The 17,611-nt window shown below is 39.1% G+C and overlaps 1 protein-coding gene across 3 annotated transcripts in view; it reads right to left on the bottom strand.

Moving 5' to 3' along the window:
* Positions 1-768: 768 nt before the first annotated feature.
* EFHB (EF-hand domain family member B) overlaps positions 769-17,611 on the bottom strand; it is a 57,280-nt gene continuing 40,437 nt past the window's right edge. For 2 of the 3 annotated variants that reach the window (XM_032332038.1, XM_032332032.1), the window contains exons 9-13: positions 15,653-15,807; positions 9,325-9,532; positions 6,226-6,438; positions 4,423-4,604; positions 769-1,111 (exon numbers count right to left, since the gene is read on the bottom strand). In XM_032332038.1, coding sequence (XP_032187929.1) covers positions 938-1,111; positions 4,423-4,604; positions 6,226-6,438; positions 9,325-9,532; positions 15,653-15,807 — 932 coding nt within the window. In that variant the 3' untranslated portion in view covers positions 769-937. The remainder of the gene's footprint in view (positions 1,112-4,422; positions 4,605-6,225; positions 6,439-9,324; positions 9,533-15,652; positions 15,808-17,611) is intronic. The other variant, XM_032332033.1, reaches the window with a different exon arrangement.

Below are 17,611 nucleotides of genomic sequence, written 5' to 3'. Positions count from 1 at the left end.
CACGCCTTAATCGCCATCACCTATTTAACCCATTCCCCCTCCTACCTCCCCTCTGGTAACCCTCAGTTTGTTCTCTATAGTTGGGTCTGTTTCTTGGTTTGCTTCTCATTTTTTCTCCCTATGCTTGCTTGTTTTGTTTCTTAAATTCCACATATGAGTGAAATCATATGGTATTTGTCTATCTCTGACTGACTTATTTCTCTTAGCATAATACTCTCTAGCTCCATCCACATCACCGCAAATGGGAAGATTCCATTCTTTTTTATTCATAATATATGAATACACACACACACACACACACACACACACACACACACACACATCTCACATCTTCTTTATGCATTCATCAGTTGATGGACGCCTGTGCTATTCCCATAGTTTAGCTATTGTTGATAATGCTGCTATAAATGGCCATAGGGAGATAGCAAAACTAATGACTATTATGTTACTGATGAAACTCCACATTTTGTTCTCTAGCTCCTGCTTCCTGTACTTGTTTCTTTTCCTCAGACGCTAACAGAGATGGAAAGCTTACTAAACTTATTATTAAGCTTATTACGTTCTGTTATAGTGACACCTAAAGAGAAAAAGAACAAAAGGTTGGAAGCAAAATTTTGTCAACCTGGTATCACAAACTAGACTTTGAAATCCAGTCAACCAACTAAATGCATAGACTTCTTAAGTATTCTAAACATACCTTACCTTTGGTAAGGTAAAAGGTTAACTCTAAGTGCTTTTCAAGTTCTTGGTGTTTTATAGAATATAAAATAAATCTTAAAATCCCAATCAAATTTATTAGCCATATACACAGACACAGGAGTCCTACTACAGTGATTGCTGAATTCTAACATAATATCTAAAACCAGAATGGACTGAACATTTTTGATGAATTCAGATTTAACAATTCTTTTGTTTAAATGAATGAACCCCAAAAATATCACATGGTTGTTTTACACTTGACCCGGTCTGCATGTTGTATCTCATCCAGAACATTTCTGATGGTCTCAACACAAACTTCTCCTCTGTGATGTTTTTTTGATGCAAGATTCCATACATTTTCAAATTCTTCATCAGAAAGCTTGACACCAATATTACATAATATCTCTGCAATCTAGAAAAAAAAATTGAAGGTCAGACTAAGGTTTGTGCTTTTATTTTATTTTTTTTAAGATTTTATTTATTTGACAGAGATCACAACTAGGCAGCGAGGCAGGTAGAGAGAGAGGAAGGGAAGCAGGCTCCCCGCGGAGCAGAGAGCTCGATGCGGGACTTGATCCCAGGACCCTGAGATCATGACCTGAGCCGAAGGCAGAGGCTTTAACCCACTGAGCCACCCAGGTGCCCCAGATTTTTTTTTTTTAAGATTTTATTTATTTATTTATTTATTTATTTATTTATTTGACAGAGAGAGAGCACAAGCAGGCAGAGAGGCAGGCAGAGGCAGAGAGAGAAGCAGGCTCCCCACTGAGCAAGGAGCCCAATGCGGGGCTTGATCCCAGGATACTGAGATCATGACCCAAGCCGAAGGCAGTGGCTTAACCCAATGAGCCACCCAGGCACCCCTTTAAATTTGAATTTTAAAAATATCTTTATAACATCTAATACTATGGATATTTATCCCCCCAAAATTGTGCACCAACACGTGTATGTACATGTGTGCCTGGTATATAAAATAATAATCAGCTATCAAAAATTCCAGTATTTTCAATTCAGGAATCATTTTGTTAATATGAAGATGAGAATATTCACCTATACTAGCCCATATACAAAATTGCTTCCAACTCTTTGTTTTTGGTTGAAAGAAGACTTGCTGGATCTGAGTTCTATCTCACTTCTTATCACTAGGATCTTGTATATGTCATGTCAATCCCTTGAAAATTAGTTTCTCTTCTCTAAAATATGATCACTTATAAAATGTCTCTTACTGGCCTGTTATAAACCTTATAGTTATAGGTGTGCAAATGTCAGAAAGATAGAGTATGCATGAATAACTGAGCAAACTAAAATTTGAGCATATTGAAAACCAGCAAATTCTGGTTATTAGTCATTTTTCTGCAATGATAATTATTATGGGAAAACATATTTCTTACATCCCAGGGAAAATTTAAGAAAGGAAAGATAAGAACCAGCAGTGGAAAGAAATGTTAGAATGAGTAGAGGAAATAAAAGGTGTGGGAAAGGGTGCCTGGGTGGCTCAGTGGGTTAAGCCGCTGCCTTCAGCTCAGGTCATGATCTCAGGGTCCTGGGATCGAGTCCCGCATCGGGCTCTCTGCTCAGCAGGGAGCCTGCTTCCTCTTCTCTCTCTCTCTGCCTGCCTCTCTGCCTACTCGTGATCTCTGTCTGTCAAATAAATAAATAAAATCTTTAAAAAAAAAAAAAAAAAGGTGTGGGAAAAAAATGAAACTAAATTTATTTTTTTTAAGATTTTTTTCCATTTATTTATTTGAGCGAGAGAGTGAGAGAACACATGAGCGAGGGGAGAGGCAGGGAGCCTGATGCAGTGGGTGGGGGCTCTATCCCAGGACCCCAGGATCATGACCTGAGCCCAAGGCAGACACTTAACCGACTAAGCCATGCAGGTGCCCCAAAATTAAATTTAAAAGAGGAAAAATATTTACTTTGAGGCATACAGAAAAAAAGCCAGGAGGGAAATGGAAAGAAAGGTTAGTGAATAGGAAAGCCAAAGAAATACAAGTGCTGCAGAATACATCTATTAAACAAAATCTTAACAAAATTAAAAGATCCCCTAGAAATGATGTGCCCTCATGGGAAATTAACAGTATAATCAAATACATTTGAAATTCAAAAAAGCAGAGCTGCAAGCAGCTGCGGTTGTACAACAAAAACACCTCAGTGCCCAAGTGCAGAGCTGTGGTTCCCCCCCATCCAGGGGCAGGTAAGGACTGTCCCGACAGAGCGAATTCCAGAAATAGCCCAAGTCAGTCTTGAGCATCCCAAACCTCCACCTCCATTTCCTTCCCGCCTCCTCAGGAGGCCTCCCTCCCCTAGTTCCCTATTCCATCACAGTGCACTGATTTGCTATTATTTTCCAGAAGTCCATCCACTCTCAAGTTAGCATTACTACTCAACCACTCATTTGGGTTTTCTTTTTTTCTAGAAGTGTGAATTAAAGGACAACTTCCTAGTTAAAAGAATTTTAGGTATCATGCAACAAGCATGATTTTTGTTTCTTTTGGCAACTATTTCATAGGCCCTTTAGAGTAATCAAGGGAAGTGAAACACTTTGGGAGTGTCCCTTTTCTGACCCCTGAGTGGACTTTGAGTTCCTTCATTGGGAACACCCAGCAGGCATCTTCTCTGAGTTTCTCCTCCCTTCTTCTTTCTGTCTCCTACCTCAGTGGGGATTAAATGTTGGGATGAATGTATTATAATTAAGGCAGTAGTTAGTAAGTTTTCAAGCCATCAGTGCTTCATCTGAAGTGCCAGAAGGTACCATATGACTGTCTCCTCAACCATTCCTAGTTCTGAATATGAAAATTCTGAAGAAGCTATTGCACCCTAGTTTACACCCTGCTTTTTATGAGTGCAGACCAAGGCAGGTTGGCCAAGCATTGCTATTAATCTTTGGCTCTTAGAACCTCAGTGGCTATTCTGACCTAGCCGGTTGTTTCTGTTTTATAACCCACGTAGGAAGAAAATCACCTACAATATGAGGACCATGTTTTCTAACAAACAAAAACCAGATACATGGGTTGACAAATGGTGTGGCAACAGGACAGAATAAATAAATCAGTGCTCTCACAGATAATCTAAGACAGAAGATAGCCACGGTACATCAAGAGGGCACAGAGTGGCCCTTCTCATACTTACTTCTTGGTTTTGGAGATACAAAACCATAAGATACTTACACAAGGAAGGGACCAATCTCTTTTGCTTTTTCTCAACTACGAATAGTGTTGAGTTCCTCAGGAAAATGTTTTTCTTTTTATGTGTAGGTCATAGTGGATATATAATGTGAATGTAATATTTCCTATGATAGAAGAAAAACTGCTCCAAGAATCGTATGAAAACATCAACCAAAACAACCAAACTGAACATTATCCTCAAGAATTCTGTATTTGGGGGTGCCTGGGTGGCTCAGTGGGTTAAAGCCTCTGCCTTCGGCTCAGGTCATGATTCCAGGGTCCTGGGATCGAGCCCCGCATCGGGATCTCTGCTTGGTGGGTAGCCTGGTTCCCTTCCTCTCTCTCTGCCTACTTGTGATCTCTGTCTGTGAAATAAATAAATAAAATCTTAAAAAAAAAATCCTGTATATGAGGATCCTGATGACTTTTGTAATATCAAAGCTCCCATTTTAAACAGTCTAAAATTAAATAGTTGTGGATAAATAAACATTTTCATCTTTGTGTGTTTGTGTGAAGCTGACATTTCTTCCAAATCTTATGAAATAATATGCTGTACCTCTTTTTTTGATCTGGTCTTGAAGAAGTCTCTTTCAAACACTCCTTTCTGGCCAAAGATGGTAGGATGTAGTAAGGAATAGGCATTGCCCTCTTCGCCATAATTAGTTCTATCACTGACACGACGAATTCGGGGGGCAGGAATATCAGACCGAATGGTTGGAACACCATAGATGGGATAACCTAAGACACCAATGAGAAAGGGAAAAAAACATTCTAAAACTGAACAGTACAATATAGTAGCCACCAGCCACATGGAGCAATTGAGTACATACTTGAAATGGGTCCAAACTGAGATGTGATATAAGTATAAAATACACACTGAATTTCAAAGATTTAGTAAAAAGTGGCATATTTAATCATTTTATATTGATTAATTGTTGAAAAATATTTGGAAGCTCTATATACTATACATAAAGTATATATACTATTAAAATTTATTTCACCTGTTTCTTTTGCTTAATGTGGCTACTAAAAATTTTTAAATACATAGAACTCCAATTATATTTCTATTGGACAACACTATTCTAAAGGGAGTAGCAAGATCTCATTATACTAGAACATATATAACATGTCTATAAAATCCAGTTAAGAAAAATGCATAAAACTTTAATCATGTCCTTAGTCTAAGGAAGTGATCTTAGCCAACATAAAATAGTCTCTAACTAACCAAGAGTCATCATGCTCAATAATAAGGTATGAGTTGGGATGCCTGGGTGACTCAATCGGTTAAGCCACTGCCTTTGGATCAGGTCATGATCCCAGGGTCCTGGGACCGAGTAACGCATCTGGTTCCTTGCTCAGTGGGAAGCCTGCTTCTCTCTCTGCCTCTGCCTGCCGCTCTGCCTGCGTTTGCTCTCTCTCTCTCTCTGACAAATAAATAAACAAATAATAAGATATGAGGTGTTATGAGTTGAACTATATTCTCCCCAGATTTATATGTTAAAATCCTAATCACCAGTACCTCTAAATGTGACTTTATTTAAAAATAGAGCGATTGCAGGATGTCTGGCTCGCTCAGTTGGTAGATCTTGGGAGTATAAATTAGAGCCCCATGTTGGGTGTAGAAATTACTCAAAAGAAAAAGAGTCATTGCCTTTGTAATTAATTAAGACGACGTCACACTGGAATAGAGTAGGTCGCCAATCCAATGTGACTGGGAGTCCCTATAAAAGGGGCCATTTGGACCCAGGCTTTCACACAACAGAACACCATGTGAAGTTGAAGGCAGAAATCAGGGTGATGCAGCAAAAGAAAAGGGACACCAAAGATTGCCAGCAACACACCAGAATCTAGGTGAGAAGCCCAGAACGATTCCCCCTCACAGCCCCAGAAGGAGCCAACCCTACCAATACCCTGGCCTCAGACTTCCATCTCCCAAAACCATAGATGATAAATTTCTGTTCAGGTTTGTGGTACTTGTTATGGCAGCCTTAGCAAACTCACAGATGGAGAATGAAGATACAGAGAATTGTTTTGCAAAAGCTCTTCAAATATTTGAAGGTAATCTGCGTATATCTAAGAATCACATGGCTTATGAATTTCCTAACACTTGGCATAGTCTGTGTAACATTCAGTGTTAAGGAAATCATCTTACTTGGGTCATCATTAGCAATAGTTCCATTCAGCCTGCATTTATTGAAACCTCCTGGATGGTTCAAATACAGAACTGAATGAAAGGTCCTAGGCTTTGAGAAAAGCCTAGTGAAGGTAGCAGCTGGAGACAATACAAGGACAGACAAAGGACACTTCTATGTTTGCTGATCGTACTTCGAAAACTCAGCAAATAATGTGGCATACTCACAAGTAGAAGGAAGAGCCCCTACAACTGCATTGATCTCAGAAGAAGTTGTCTTATAGTGACTAGAAACTTTATCACTTGGCCTTAGAAGTGTCCGAAGAGTCTTTTCTGAGCTCCCTGGTTCTTTTAAGACAATATCTTCCGGCTTTATCAGGAGAGTTGGTTCAGATTCTTCAACATTAGCCTCATCAGGATTTGCACAAGCTGGTTTTTTACCTTTAAGCAAAGAGTTGAGGGTGGGGGGCAAATTACTGGAAGAAATCGCTTGCTGCTCTGTAACAAAATCAGCTTTCCTGGTTAGTTTCTCCTTGCTGGTAGAGACTGAGACTGAGCGGTGGTCACTAATGCCAGCATCCCACTGTGGAAAAGCAAGGGCAGGCCAATGTCATACACCAGGAAATCTGAATGTGGCCTGTTTCTTTTCACCACTCCACCCACTTTAGTCTAGAATAAAGCTTTTACATCTAAGAGACCAGATGAAAAAATGAAACCTATTTTTCCCTTTAAAAAAAAATTAGAGTTTATTTTTATATTTAACTTGAACTACAGGATTACCAGAGTTGTTTCCAGAGTTGTGCCCCAAGGAGAGACTGGAGAAGACACATGTGGAGTTGTAAATTCCACACATACCTGATGGTGACGGGGAGCCCCACGTATTGCAACATTCGGCAATGAGAACACAGTGTGAGCTCAGGAACCGATTATATAAATAACCTTCTTCACATCGGTGTATAAAAGAAAACCCTGAGGTAAAACTCGAATTGTAAGACTCAGTCCTTTTGAAGATCTGCTTTGTTGAGTCGTTCTGAAATTTAGGAGTAAATTCCTGGCACACCTTTTTCACAGAGCTGGGAGCTCCACAGCTATCACTAGAGGGCGCTGTGGTCTTTCAATCTGTTGACGAACGCTTGGGGTTTGGGGAAAGCCCAAGCAAGGATTATAAAGGCAAATTGGTGCCCCAGTATCCGGTTGGGGTGGGAATTGTGGCAAACCAGAAAAGACATGCATATCTGAAATCTGGAGCCCCCATTCAGATCCTGGCAATCTGCCATGAACACATTCAGGCCTTGTGTTCCAAAACTTCTAATCTCCTCCCTGCGCCCCCCAAAAAGCAGAAATCTGGACCAGTATGAGAAATAGTGTCTCGGAAAACTGTTTGAAAGCCACTGCCTTAGCATACTTACCCCTTTTGGGGCGCCGGGGTGGTTCAGTGGGATAAAGCCTCTGCCTTTGGCTCAGTTCATGATCCCAGGGGTCCTGGGATGGAGCTATCTGCTTGGCAGGGAGCCTGCTTCCCCCTCTCTCCCTCTGCCTGTCTCTCTGCCTACTTGTGATTTCTGTCAAATAGGTGAATAAAACCTTTAAAAAAAAAAAAAAGAAGAAAGAAAGAAAGAAAGAAAGAAAGAAAGAAAGAAAGAAAGAAAGAAAGAAAGAAAGAAAGAATACTTAACCCTTTCCTCTGAAAATAGAATTGGATATGAGAAAATCCCTGGCAAAACTTTCCTGAGCCCCTGACTGAACCACTGGCCACTGTCTTAGAAGACGGAAAATCTCAAGGACTCCATTGAAAACGACTGATGAAGTCAGAACCCAAACACTAGGAACAATTTGAAAAATGATCTGGTTTGAAAACAGGCTTCTACTTTCCCCCACTACTCGAAGAGTTGTGCCAAGAAGAAAAAACTCTATCACCCCTTTGTATTTCTGAAAGGACTAGGGTAGAATTGTTTTCTTTTTTTTTTTTTTTTTTTCCCTCGACCCGCCCCCGCCCCCCTCCCTCCTGAGTCCTCCGCCTAGAATTGTTTTCTATAAAATCTTCATTAGGCAAACAAAATCCCCCTACTGTCTTAGCTGCTTGAACAGAAAGGCCATCTCAGAAACTCATAAGGGCTCCCATCATAAATAAGGCCCCAAATTTGGTTTTGGCCTTGCAGAAAGGCATGACCCAGGAATAAAAGTAAAAACAGTAATAACTTCACTTTTTAGAGGAGACTATTCCAGAGGAGATAGAAATGTAAACAATCTTTTTAAAAAGTTAATCCTCTCTAATAATCAAGATTTGAACATTAAAGTGAAGAAAGTGTCATAATAATAACTAAATTACAAGAATGATTGGAATAATACTCAGTAGTAGCAAAGTTAGAATAAAACCTCACAGATCTGGCTGATAAAATTGCAAATTGGTACAATCATTTAGAAAAGCAAAATGAAAATATAGTTACTTCTGGGACAATAATAACATTCATAAGAAATTAGATATAATTAGAAACAAAGATTTTTGAGAGATGATAATCATTATAGCGTTACTGATACTACTTTTAAAATATCTGGAAATAACCTAAATTTCAAAGAGTGAGGAAATAGCTTAGTAATTCATCTTACATCTGCATGAGGGAACTGAAAATGAAGTTCATTAAAAAGTTTACCATAAAATTATTTCTTAATTCCATAGAAATTTGTAAACTAAACTTTGAAAAGCCAAATAAAAATGGTACATTCACTGTGATTTTATATAGAGAGAGTACATCTATGTGTGTATGTATATACATACACACACACACACACACAGAGAGTTAGTGATGCAGGAAGTCAACGTGGAAACAGGAAAATATTTAAATAAAGGTAAAGATTGCTTTCTTTCTCATATAAAATGCAAAAGAATAAATTTTCTTATGTCAAATCCTAGACTACTACTGAGTTTTCCTGGGGGAGGGGAGCTAATTACTCTAAGACAATGGTTTTTCAAACAGCTTTCTGAGGAACTATCTTTCATATTTTGGATTTCGGTGTAAACTGTTTTGCTTATAATTTTTTTTTTTTTTGAAGAGGTTACTGCATGGTTCCAAATTCAAAGACATAAAACACATAGATTAAAATGTGAGTCTTGCTGCCACCCTGTCCCCTAGCTACCTGGTTCCCCTTAAACATCATCAAATTCTTTCCTGTCCTTCCACAGATATTCTATGCATAAATAAGCAAATAATATGTATCTATGTGCATATTTTTTATTATAAAATATTAAAGTTGACAAGTCAAGCTCCTAGAAAACTGAAAATATAAAAGCCCATGTAAGAATTCAGCAAACTTTCAAAAATTAAATACCTTTAATAATGACCCTCTCTTCATGCTCTTTAAGAGTCATTCTATCTTTCCAGTTAAGAAAATTTGCAAATTCTAGGTAGTTAATCTGCCCATCATTATCGACATCACAGTAGTCAAAGAGCTGGTCCAGGAGCTTCTCATCTAAGTGTAAGCTGGCTTGTTCACAAGCCTCCCGAAGCTCGGCTTTATCTATCACCCCATCTCCATTCTGTTAGACACAAAGCAGAAAAAGATGAAGCAAGCATTGTCTTTAAGAGCAGAGTATGCAACATCTATTATCTCATTTAAGAAAAAAGAAAGAGATCACATAAATTCAAAGAATTTGTCTTATTTTTTACATAAGAGCAGTCAAATACTAAGTGAGTTCCTCATTGTGATACACACACTGTAATTTGAACCCTGGTTGAAGCAGGATGTGACACAGAATCTTTGTTCATTCCACTTTAACATTTTTTTTCTTTCAATCATGCTATTTATACTGTGGGAGGGCAGGTGTAACCATGATTTGTGCTTGACATTTCATTTAACCAACATTGTGAACTCTTGATAGCTTTCTACATTTTCCCATGCTTTCAAAGTTTTTAACACCTCTGGTGTTCCAACTGAGCACTAAATGGTTCTCCATTCTTTTGTCTGGTAATGAGGAGAAATTGGGGAAGTAGTTATAGGCCAAACACAGGGAGATAGACTCGAAGACCATTGCCTGTTTGTTGTCAACACTCCTGTGGGCAAGAGGGACATGCTAGCAATCTGGCCACAGTGTAACAATTAGCACTAAAATTCATCCTAGTATGAGGAAGTTCCACCTTCTTCCAGACAACAGTTAAAGACAGGAGTACCTACACTAAGTGAAAAAGGAGGGAAATTTATGAAGGCTCTGGGCAGGAACTAATTTGTTCACTTGGGAGATAAAAAGGTAGTCTATGTCCAAACCACTCTGAACACTCCCAATCTCATCTGATGTTGGGAGCTTAGCAGGGTCAGGACTGGTTAGCACTTGGATGAGAGACAAAGGGGCCAAACACATAATGCTTGTTGTTTTAAGATTGTATTGATTTATTTGAGAAAGAGAGAGAGCGCAGAGCAGCAGAGAGGGGCAGAGAGAGAAACAGGCTTCCTGCTCAGCAGTCATGCTCCATCCCAAGACCCAAGATCATGACCTGAACTGAAGGCAGACACCTAACAGACTGAGCCACTCCGGGGCCCCACGTAACGCTTGTTAACAAAGAATGGCAAGACCTGAGGTATCTTACCCCTCAGCCCCTCCTGGAGTCTATCAAACCTAAAACCCACTTGGAGATGATAGTGAAAGATCTGAGTATTTTTGCAGTCGGTCCCGGTTGCTTTTTTTTTTTTTTTTTTTTTAGAGATTTTATTTATTTATTTGACAGAGATCACAAGTAGGTAGAGAGGCAGAGAGAGAGGAGGAAGCAGGCTCTCCACGGAGCACATAGCCCAATGCGGGGCTTGATCCCAGGACCCTGGGATCATGACCTGAGCTGAAGGCAGAGGCTTTAACCCACTGAGCCACCCAGGCACCCCCGGCTGCTATTAAGGGAGCTTTGGCCTTCTCAGAGAAGTTTCCGAGACAAACTTCCAAGAGAAAAGATAAATGACTCATTGACTAGTGTTTCAGCTCTTATGCTCAGGATTAGTTTTAAAATGCTTATGAAGGTGATCCCTGGAGAATGAGGAACTCACCCAACAAACTCTAGATAAATTCCTGCAGTCAGATCCATAGGCCTGGAAAACATCCCTGATGCTTATATTGAAACAGAATGAGAATTTTAAACATATTATCTTGATAAGGGGTTGCAAAGGCCTTGGACTATAGACTCTTTTATGAAAACTTCTGCTACAAGCCCAAGTCAACCAAAAATGCAAACTCCATAGCCCTAGCTGAAAAGCTACATGGGATATGGCAGTTGAATCAAGAGGTTCTCAAAACTGTAATAGATGGTACCAACAATGATGGCTTCATTGCCCAATATAGCAATTTGTATGGATTGAAAACATGATAAGGGTCCATTCTCTGCTCATTCTCAGATAGAAATCAAGCTTCTGACTGAACTTAAACCATCCATATGAAACCTTTGCTGCCTGGATCCACTGTTGTACCAGACATGGTAACACACTAATCATTACAATGTAAATCACACTATGTTTTGGAGGCAAAGGCTACCACACCATATGCCATACTTGTGACTCCTGACAAAAGTTGGCCAGTTTGTCTCATGGGGGGAAGACACATCCACATAAGGCATTGCCTCCATGCTCCTGGCATACTGACTACATGAAACCTCTGTGGAATTGCTATCCCAGTTTTATCAGCCAACGCCAAGCATAAGCGTATGGCCCATGAAATTAATCTAACCCATGTGTTTTGCTTTCTGGACCATTCTCTGCCTGACAATGGTGTGTCTTATAGCCAAAGTGTTACTCAACAATGAGCTGTCAGTCAAGGTATTCAATGAACCTTTCCTACACCCAGCCATCCACAGACACCTGATAGGACTGAGCTTTGGAAAAAACTTTTCAAAAATTGTCTAACTTCCTCACCAGCTTCTGGCTCACACAACCAGTTTTATCACTGAATGTACCTGTCTCCAAAAAGGAATAATCTCATCTCAGCTCCTTCCTGGATAATGATTAGAATAAAAGGAATTGATCCTCAACTTTCTAGGCAACTAATCTTTGACAAAGCAGGAAAGAATGTCTAAAGGAAAAAAGACAGTCTCTTCAACAAATGGTGTTGGGAAAACTGGACAGCCACATGCAGAAGAATGAAACTGGATCATTTCCCTACACCATACACAAAAATACTCAAAATGAATGGAAGACCTAAATATGAGACAGGAAACCATCAAAATCCTAGAGGAGAACACAGGCAACAACTTCTGTGACCTCAGCCATAGCAACTTCTTGCTAGACACGTCTCCAAAAGCAAGTGAAACAAAGGCAAAAATGAACTATTAGGACTTCATCAAGACAAAAAGCTTTTGCACAGCAAAGGAAAACAGTTAACAAAACCCAAAGACAACCAACAGAATGGGAAAAGATATTTGCAAATGCCTTATCAGATAAAGGACTAGTATCTAAAATCTATAAAGAACTTGTCAAACTCAATCCCCAAACAACAAATAATCCAATCCAGAAATGGAAAGAAGACATCAATAGACAATTGCTCCAAAGAAAACATCCAAAAAACACATGAAAAAAATGTTCCACATCACTTGGCATCGGGAAAATGCAAATCAAAATCACAATGAAGTACCTCCTCACACTAGTCAGAATGGCTAAAATTAACAAGTCAGGAAACAACAGATGTTGGCAAGTATGTGGAGAAAAGGGAACCCTCTTACACTGTTGATGAGAATGCAAGCTGGTGCAGCCACTCTGGAAAACAGTATGGAGATTCCTCAAAAAGTCGAAAATATAGCTACCACGTGATCCAGCAATTGCACTACTGGGTATTTATGTCAAAGATACAAAGGTAGTATCCAAAGGGGCACTTGCACCCGAATGTTTACAGCAGCAATATCCACATTAGTCAAACTGTGGAAAGAGCCTAGATGTCCATCAACAGACGAATGGATAAAGAAGATGTGTTATAGATATACACAACAGAATACCACTCAGGAATCAAAAAATGACATCTTGCCATTGGCAATGACATGAACGGAACTAGAGGGTGTTATGCTAACAGAAATCAGCCAATCAGAGAAAGACAATTATCACAGGGCTTTACTCATATGTGGAATTTGAGAAACAAGACAGAGGATCATAGGGGAAGAGAGGAAAAATAAAACAAGATGATACCAGAGAGGGAGACAAACCATAAGAGACTTTTAATCCTAGGAAAAAATCTGAAGGTTACTGGAGGGGAGAGGGATGGGGTAACTGGGTGATGGAAAAAAAATAAATAAAAAGAAATTAAATTTTTCAAAAAAAATAATAAAAGGAATTAAAATAATATACTTATTTTGAAAATTTGGGACTCTACTGTGACCACTTGTTGACATGATGAGTCTTTTTATTTCCTCTCTAGATTTTAAATTTCCTAAGTGGAAAGACTGCACATTATCTGAAATAATGTTTGATGTACAGTGAGTGTTCAATAAATAACAGAATTAATCCTCTAAGCCAAGAAGATTCATTTAGAAAATCATGGCTTACTTATTCTGTTTTGTTTTGTGTTTTTTATTAAAGTAAATCTGGGCATTCAATAATAAAAGATTCAAATAATCAAAAATTTTCCTACAGCTGTACTAGAAGACCCACATCTTATTACCCTCTCAGAAAAAAAAAGAAAAAGAAAAGGCTCCTAGAGGACACTGAGCACTGCATTGTGCATATTAAAAGTTAACCATTTAAAAGGTATATCAACATTAAATAATTCTCAGTAATTTCCTCCCTGCTTAATTTAATTTTATCATAAGGAATATGCCTGGTGGTTCACTAAGATAATCAGCAGCTATTAAGATGATCATCTTGCCTATAATTACATTTAAAGTGAAGAATTTTTAAAAAGCAGAGCTCTATGTATTGTGGTAAGTTCTCTGATTCATATCACTACTATCTAAATTTATCCTGCTATCATCTATCATCTTTGTAAAATACTTGTATTTATGTAAAGCTTAAAATATACTTATTTGAGCTTACATATTTTAATTCTGAAGATTCATTTTTAAATTACCTATAAATAGCAATTGGTCTCTATTAAAAACCAGAGAAACAGTTGAATACTTACATTTTCTTTAAACACAACTTTGTGAGACATATAGTGAGTGACTGATTGGTGTTTGTCCCTACATAATTGGTACAAGCCTAAATGAGATACTTAACCCACTTTTTATTCATCAGTACAATACATGCACACAGGCCTCTAATCTAAAAACAAATAAAATGAATGGTTTAAACTGAATAAGCCAATGAGTAATCAAGATTATTTTAAGATAAAAAATGTGAAGTATAACTTTTCTCAAATTGTGCTCAACATTGGAAGGGGGATACAAATATTATCTTTTCTTTTTGAGATAAAATAAAATTATTCTACTTTTTTCCCCCTTCTCATATCAAGATTATGATGCACTGCATCATTTCAGGTTTATTTGTGAGCTTTTATTTGTTTAAATTAGACTCATTCTAAAGTAGTTTCAGGCTGCCTAGAAAAATAAGTACCATTAAACAGAGCCTCAAAATTGAGGAAATCAGGACAAAGAGAAAATCAAGATAAAATAAAATAAGAAGAAGCACACAAAATGTGTGCTGTTAAGATCATGTTCACAAACTAGATGTATTTTGTTGAATTGGCTCTGAGCTTCCTGGTGGCCAAGTCAAAAAGGTACTCACAATCAGTACAAAATTCATGCTGTTTATGAGGTAAAAACAAACCAGATACATAAATGAAGCATACTTATTTCCTTTAGGAAGACTGGGTTTCTTAATAAAGAGGATACATGTGACAAAAATAAATAACAACACCATGGGCATAGAAACAAAATTGTGTGATGTTTCATAAGAGGTTGACACAATAGTGTACCTTACTATAGCTAAAGGCAGTGCAGTTTTGTGAAAGCAAATCTGTGATGGCCTAAAATGGTGTGAGGTAATTATGCAGGCCCAGATTGATCTGACTTTATGAAAGGACACAATTTAGAGTATGTTAGAAATGGAATCATCTTACACTCTCAAAACTGAAACTACATCCTGCTCCCCCTGGGGAGAAGCATTCCAAGCTTGACTTGAATGCAGACTGTCAGCCCTATGTGTACATACTCAGTTTTAGGTATAGACGGCCTAGACCCAGGAGTCTTCCCTGAGGATCTATGATGCCTGCCCCTCCCCCACCACCACCCCCTTGCTCCCAGCACAACACAGTTCATTCTGCCACGGTGGTTCTCAAGTTGTATCAGAACGGCCTGCAGAGCTTGTTAAAACACAATTGCTAGGCCCCAACCTGGAGTTCCCAATTCAGTAGGTGGGCCTTAGAATAGACATTTCTAACAGGTTCCCAAGTAACCCTGGTGATGATAAAAGGACCACACTTTGGCAACCACTGATCTAGTCCAGGGATCAGCAAACTTTTACTGTCAAGGGTCAAAAAACAATATTTTAAGTTTTGCAGGCCATTCAGTCTCTGCATTTGTAGTGCAAAAGCAGCCATAGAAAATACTTAAAACAAATTGCCATGTAAAACTATTTACAAAGACAGGTGGTGGGCTAGATTTGACTCTCTCCAGCCATAGTCTGCTGACCCCTGATCTACACCAACCTGCCAGGATCTATAAGTCATGCATAGTCCAAAAAACTCCATTCAAATACTGGCCTTATCATAGTGCCTGAAGGCTGCCAGCAAAGTGTCAAAGTTTTGGCAGTTAAATTTCTTCAAGTGATGTCGCACAGCTGCAATCAGGGCTCTCTGTCTATCCTTTCCTCGAAGATATTCACCCGGAAGTCTGTTATGGATGAGATCACCAGCGCCTATTAAAGGGGGAGGGGGGAGGGAGTCTTTTATCTCAATTTAAAGTCTGTTAATATTATTCTGATCCTAAAAAAAGAGAGATCTAGCAAAGTCTGTGAATGAAAAAAAAAAAAAAAAAATACCTCATGCCTAAATCTGACATTATTATGCAGCAGGACAGAAAACCCTTATGTATAAAAAAGTACATAAAGTAATTGATAAGGCTTAATATTTCTGTTTTATGTGACTTCTCTGCTCAGTGAAAAAGTTCTAACAAAATTAATTTGGGCTGGGGGTAGGGGGAGTGGGAAATCATCAGCCCTATTTGACTATCTTTCCTAGGACTTTAAGCCCTTGTCTCTACCTCTTTGCAGACATTTGTCTGAGTATCTGAAAGCTAGGAAAGAGTCCATGTGGGGGCCACACTATATGCCTTGAAGTTTACTAAACCTCTGGGATCCCTTGCAAAAATTGAACTCAAAAACCCTATTCCCTCCTAATATGAATTTCCAGTCTGCCTCCAGTATGGCTATCAAGCTCCCATTTCTCAGCCCTGCTTCCTGAGAACCACCACATGCACACGGACCCTCACCCACAATTCTATTAACTGAGTGCCGACCCACAACCCCTCAGTTATCTGGAAGTAATAAACTCTCCAATTCACCTGCTACATCCCTCTAGGCCTGGCCCTTGTTTCCATTTATCATTAATGACTTAGGGGAACTTCCCCAGATTATGACACAAAGAAAGTACAAACATAGACACTGCCTAGAAGCATTCCTTGCCACTCCCTTTTGGGAAACATTCCTTGGATGTTAATGGTGACAGCGATCAGACTAGAGTTGACCACGTTGCTTCAGATGTTATGGCTTGGTAGATGTCACAAGACGGAACCTTTTGCCTCAGTTCATTTTCTCCTGGCCTGTACTCCTCCCTTCCTGCTTTCTTGGGGCAGGATTATGTTGGCAGTTGGCTATGATATTCTAGATGGAATAATTTAAATCACTACATTTATTGCAGTTTACGGCAACTAATATTTATACCTACTCTGTGTAAGGCCCTGTATTAGGCTCTGTCAAGAGTCTCTTTTAATAGATACCCATTGCACCTCTAAGATTCTTACTTATTATAAAATCAGGAGCTGATCTCACATATTCTGATAAAAGTTACAGTTTTACAGGTAGAGAGGGGTGAGAAGCCCTCAAGAATGCTGGTTCCAGGAACTGGGCAAGTGCCTCAGACCAAAACATCTGAAATGGAATCAGCTACCATCAGATCATCCTGAAGTGGGCCAAACACAAGCAAGGCTCTGTGAGAGGAAGTCAAGACAGTGAGACTGATTTTTGACAAATAAGCCTGGCTTCCTCGCCTCCTCCACATTCCTGCCTCTGACATAAACACTGTGGGTGGCTCTTGCATATAATGGAGATCTCCCTTCTTCCACAAGGTGGCTCTTGGTTGAGTTTTTATCTTCAGAGGCCTTCCCTCTCTAGTAACATGCAAAAATAACCATCTGATTGCTTGTTTTTTCAACTCCATGGGTTTTCCCACCATAATCCCACTAGGTGTAACTTCTGTTGAGTGAAATGTATCTGATATCTTCTTCTGGCTCTGCCCTTGAAAGAATATGTTTGAAGCTCCTGTCATATCACTTGTAATTACTCGAGTCATCTCTCTATATAGCTAAAATCAAGAGCACAAGTTCTGGCTCTAGGAGACCTATGACCTAGCTATCACACCATGGCTGTCAGAAAAGCCAAGCAAGCTCTTTAATTGTACTCTGCCTGCAACCAGTTCCCATTCAGCAGCACTGTCCACCAGTCC

This window comes from Mustela erminea, chromosome 1 (assembly GCF_009829155.1).
Source record: "Mustela erminea isolate mMusErm1 chromosome 1, mMusErm1.Pri, whole genome shotgun sequence".
NCBI classification, from domain to species: domain Eukaryota; kingdom Metazoa; phylum Chordata; class Mammalia; order Carnivora; family Mustelidae; genus Mustela; species Mustela erminea.
This window is presented reverse-complemented; position numbering and strand designations above follow the sequence as displayed.